The following is a 4,157-nucleotide window of genomic DNA, read 5'->3' as shown; positions in this document are numbered from 1 at the left end:
ATTGATAGGTTCAAAGCGAGGCTGGTGATAAAAGGCTTCATGCAAGTCTATGGAATTGATTACCTAGAAGTTTACTCGCCGGTCGTGCGTTTGGAGACTCTGCGTGTGCTGTTGACTCTGGCAGCGGTGTGGGATTATGAAATCCACCAAATGGATGTGACTACTGCCTTTTTAAATGGGAAGATCGACGTGGAGGTGTATATGGAGCAACCTGATGGCTTCAAGGTGCCCGGAAAAGAGACTTGGGTATGCCGCTTGTTGAAGAGTTTGTATGGCTTGAAACAGGCGCCACGCGTCTGGTTTCAGCTCCTGAAATCATTTCTCGAAGAACAAGGATTCACGTTGTTGAAATCGGAAGCCTGTGTTGCTGTGAAAATTATTGATGATCAATTGGTCTTTATCCCGTTATACGTCGATGATCTCATCCTGTTCGCTCCCAATATGAACCTCATCAAGGAGATGAAGCAAATGTTTTTTGAGAGATTTGACATGAAGGATCTCGGGGAGCTGCATTACATCCTAGGCTGGGAGATCACTCGCAATCGAAGTGAGCGAGCTGTCTTCATCAGTCAGCGCAAGTACGCAACGTCAGTGCTAGAGCGCTTTGGGATGGAGAAATGTAATGGATGCAAGACACCGTGCACAGCAGACTTGAAATTGGCGAAGAGCATGTGTGCAGCGGACGCAGACGAGAAGCAGTTGATGTCTTCCAAACCATATCGATCTGTAGTAGGAAGTTTAATGTACCTAATGATGGGCTCGCGCCCTGATTTAGCCTATTTAGTTCGAGAATGCAGTCAGTATTTGGAAAATCCAGGTATACTGCATTGGCGAGCTGCCAAACGCGGCATTCGATATCTCCAGGAGACACTTGATTGGGGTATTCGGCTTGGCGGAGAGCAGTGGACTGATCAGGAACTTGATCGACATTTGGAGGCTTTCGCTGACGCTGATTTCGCGAATCGAACGGATGATAGAAAATCTGTTGCTGGTTACTTGACAAAATTTTGCGGGAGCACAATCTCGTGGTGCAGTCAAACTGAGAAGACGGTGGCTTTGCACACAACGGAGGCCGAGTACATGGCTTTGAGCCTACTCGTGCAAGAAGTAATCCATCTTCGTCAGATGTTGAAAGAACTACAAGTGCAGCAAAAGGCACCCACTGAAGTGTTCGTGGATAATGAAAGTGCCAAGAAGTTAGCAGTCAATCCAGCATTTCACAGCCGAACGAAGCATATTGATGTGCGGCATCACTTCATCCGGGAGCGAGTAGATATGAAGGAGATTGAAGTATTACGAGTGCCTGGCAGCGAAAATGTCGCCGATGCCTTTACCAAGCCTCTCTCAAGAGCCAAGTTTGAGAAACACAGAGAGGTCATGGGGCTAATGCCGAGAACGAAGTTTGAGCAGACAGAGTGCAGCGGCAGAAACCAGTAGGTGGGGCTGTTGCGGATTCCAGTGTACTGGCTCCCGCCGCTTGGTGAAACATGCAAAGCATAGTGATGCAGACATGCATGTGTGGGTTATTTATCCCGAGAAGGCACGGAGGTGCTGGAGGTTTTCCCACGCAGTGAAATTGTCCTATGGAGGTTGTTCACTGCATCTGACAGTTAGACATGCGACAGTTGAAGATATTATTGTTACTAGCTGCCAACGATAAGAACTAACGTGAGCTGCGAGCTCATTCTACCAAAACACGATTCCTTCACAAGTAGCTTTTGCTACTTGCTCGCTCGTCAATCGTTAGCAAGCCCAGCTTTCACTCTGCGCGCGACTGCAGGTCGCTTCAGCAAGCAAGTACCTCGTCTTCGGTTGCCCTCCTACCTCGCCACACACTCGCAGCGCTAAGCTGCTATGTACATGCTGACATGCTCGTTGACTCGTTGACTCGAACTGCATCCGTCCTTTTGTAGCAGAGGCGGGCTTTGGGGCCGATCCAACACAAGCATTTTCCGCCGCAGAGCGGCGGCATTCGGTTAGTTTGAACGTGTACCTTTACTAGTACAGGACAGTAATATGTAAAAAATAAATATGGTTGGGTACATTAGTCAAGCTACTGTGCACGTCCAGTTGGGTGCATCAACATGTGCCAAAAATCAAGACGGAGGTATTACATGTAACAAGCAGCGCCGTGGCTGTGGCCTTGACCCTAGCGCTGCCGTCCGTCGTCCACGAGGACTCTGCAGCTGTCCTCCCAACTCTTAGTGAATGGCATGCCGTGTTTATGGAAGGGTCATGGATCCTGCATGACCCTTCACGTCCCTTGAAATCTTTATCGGGCGGCTCAGATTGACCACTTCGCGATTTCGCCGAGGAGACTGAGAGAAGCGCAGGTAGCAGGTAGCAGGGTACCGAAGCAAAACAAGACAAGAGGGTGAACGATGCGCGCGCTACGGACGCTCGTCCTGTTGGCCGCGGGGCTCGCGGTGGGGATAGCGCGGATCACGGCAGACGCAGCGACGCTGGCAGGGATCCCCCCGCCGACAGGACAAGAGGCCGCCGGACCTGCGCCGCAGACGCAGGAGGAAGTCGCGACGACTGCGCAGCGCCAGATGAAGCGTCGATTGCTGAACTCGGCGACGATGCCGTCTCCACGGGACCCCTTTATGTTTGGTGCGTTGAGTGTGAAGTACAGTAGTGTGTGGTGGCTGATGAGTGCCGTGTGCGTATGCAGATAACCATCTCGTGGGGGACGTCTCAGTGCAGAGTCACCCCGTGTACGGCTCAGCGTCACTGTCTGTGAGATCGGGGAAGGTGTACAGGAACATTGACTCAATCAAGAGTCCGGGCGCGTCGGTGGGGGCTACCAGTGTGCCCACGTCCAAGGACGTCAGGTTGGACGAGTTTGTAGTAAGAGGGTTGTTTGGTGCTGCTGTGACTGATCTGTGTGCGGTTGTGCTGGCAGTGCGTACGTGAATGTCGGAGATGTCGTGTTCTTTGGGGGATTGGATGCGCGGACGGTGATCGGTGTGACCACGACCACCATTTCTTTTGACGAAGGGTTGCAACACCGGCTGACTGGCGGAGAGAGCATTCAAGTTCGTAAGAGGGTGTTCGCTACGGTCGAGGAGACGACGCTGCAAACGATGATGAACTCGCGTGGGATCCACTTGTATTCGCACGATGATACGGTGGATTCGGCATCGCCGCATAAGGTGCTGCAGCTTCGTCACTTTGCCGACGCTAGCTCGATCAAGGCTCGTTTGCTGCCGGGTAATGTGTCGGTGGTGCACGGAAGCAATGTTGTAACGACGCTGGTGGACTTGTCGAAAGAATTATCGGGAAGCACCTTTGTTCGCTTAGCTGGTGGCTCGTATCTCGTTGACCCCGCCCATCCAGTGACATCAACGCAGTTTTTCCTCGACCGGCCTTTCGCAGGATCTTCTTACGATGACTTGCCCATTTTCTTGGATGGCGTTGGTGCGGGTATTCTGTTGGAAGTGACAGCAGGGCAAGGTACGCGTGCTGGGGCAAGCATTGACGTGATCGCAACGGAAGTGGGAGAAATTAATGCAACAGACGTCATTGTTTCGACGACTGCGGATGGCGTCTCCGCAGGACGTGTGAAAATCAATCACAGTGGTATTGAGTTTCTTGGAGACGCCAACACCATTTCGACAGAAGTTGGCTCTATGAGTCTCTTGCCTGCCAAGGACTTATCTCTGATCGCGGGATCATTGGACAACAAACCTGGCTCAAAAGTAGTTATTCGCTCGGGGACGTCAAACTGGCGGCTTGGGGGAGATATCGATGTGAAAACTGGACAAAGCAATAAAGGCGCAGCTTCTGGAAAGCTGCTGCTCCATACGTCAGCTGGTCTTGGTGAAGACGCCTCATCTGGATCTATTGAGATTGGCTCTGGGGTAGGAAAGGCCGGACCCTCAGGTGTTATTACCCTCTCTAGTGGTGATGCAAAGTCCGGTGAGTCAGGTCACGTTCAGCTTTCGACAGGTTCCGCTAATGGGGCCAAATCAGGCGATATGATACTCGCGACTTCACCTTCGACTGCTGGAGGTGGGGGTTCTATTCAAATTGCTGTTGGTGCTGGTGATATCGGTGACGGGGGGTCCGTAGAAGTTTCAGCAGGATCGACTTCAGACCCTTTATTTCAAGGGGGGGCTGTACTCATTGCTGCAGGGTCAGGTCCGAACCTTGGT

General features: G+C 51.8%; 1 protein-coding gene across 1 annotated transcript; it reads left to right on the top strand.

Annotated features, from left to right (window-relative positions):
* Positions 1–2,381: 2,381 nt before the first annotated feature.
* Positions 2,382–3,984, top strand: KRP23_7813 (uncharacterized protein; the record flags this gene model as incomplete). The annotated part of the gene is made up of 4 exons (XM_067893174.1): positions 2,382–2,613; positions 2,675–2,834; positions 2,906–3,863; positions 3,931–3,984. The coding sequence occupies 4 exons, from the start codon at positions 2,382–2,384 to the stop codon at positions 3,982–3,984; spliced, it is 1,404 nt and encodes a 467-aa protein (XP_067744983.1).
* Between the last annotated feature and the right edge of the window lie 173 nt (positions 3,985–4,157).

The sequence above is a fragment of the Phytophthora ramorum genome (assembly GCF_020800215.1).
Source record: "Phytophthora ramorum isolate Pr-102 chromosome Unknown Phyram_PR-102_s0006, whole genome shotgun sequence".
NCBI classification, from domain to species: domain Eukaryota; phylum Oomycota; class Peronosporomycetes; order Peronosporales; family Peronosporaceae; genus Phytophthora; species Phytophthora ramorum.
This window is presented reverse-complemented; position numbering and strand designations above follow the sequence as displayed.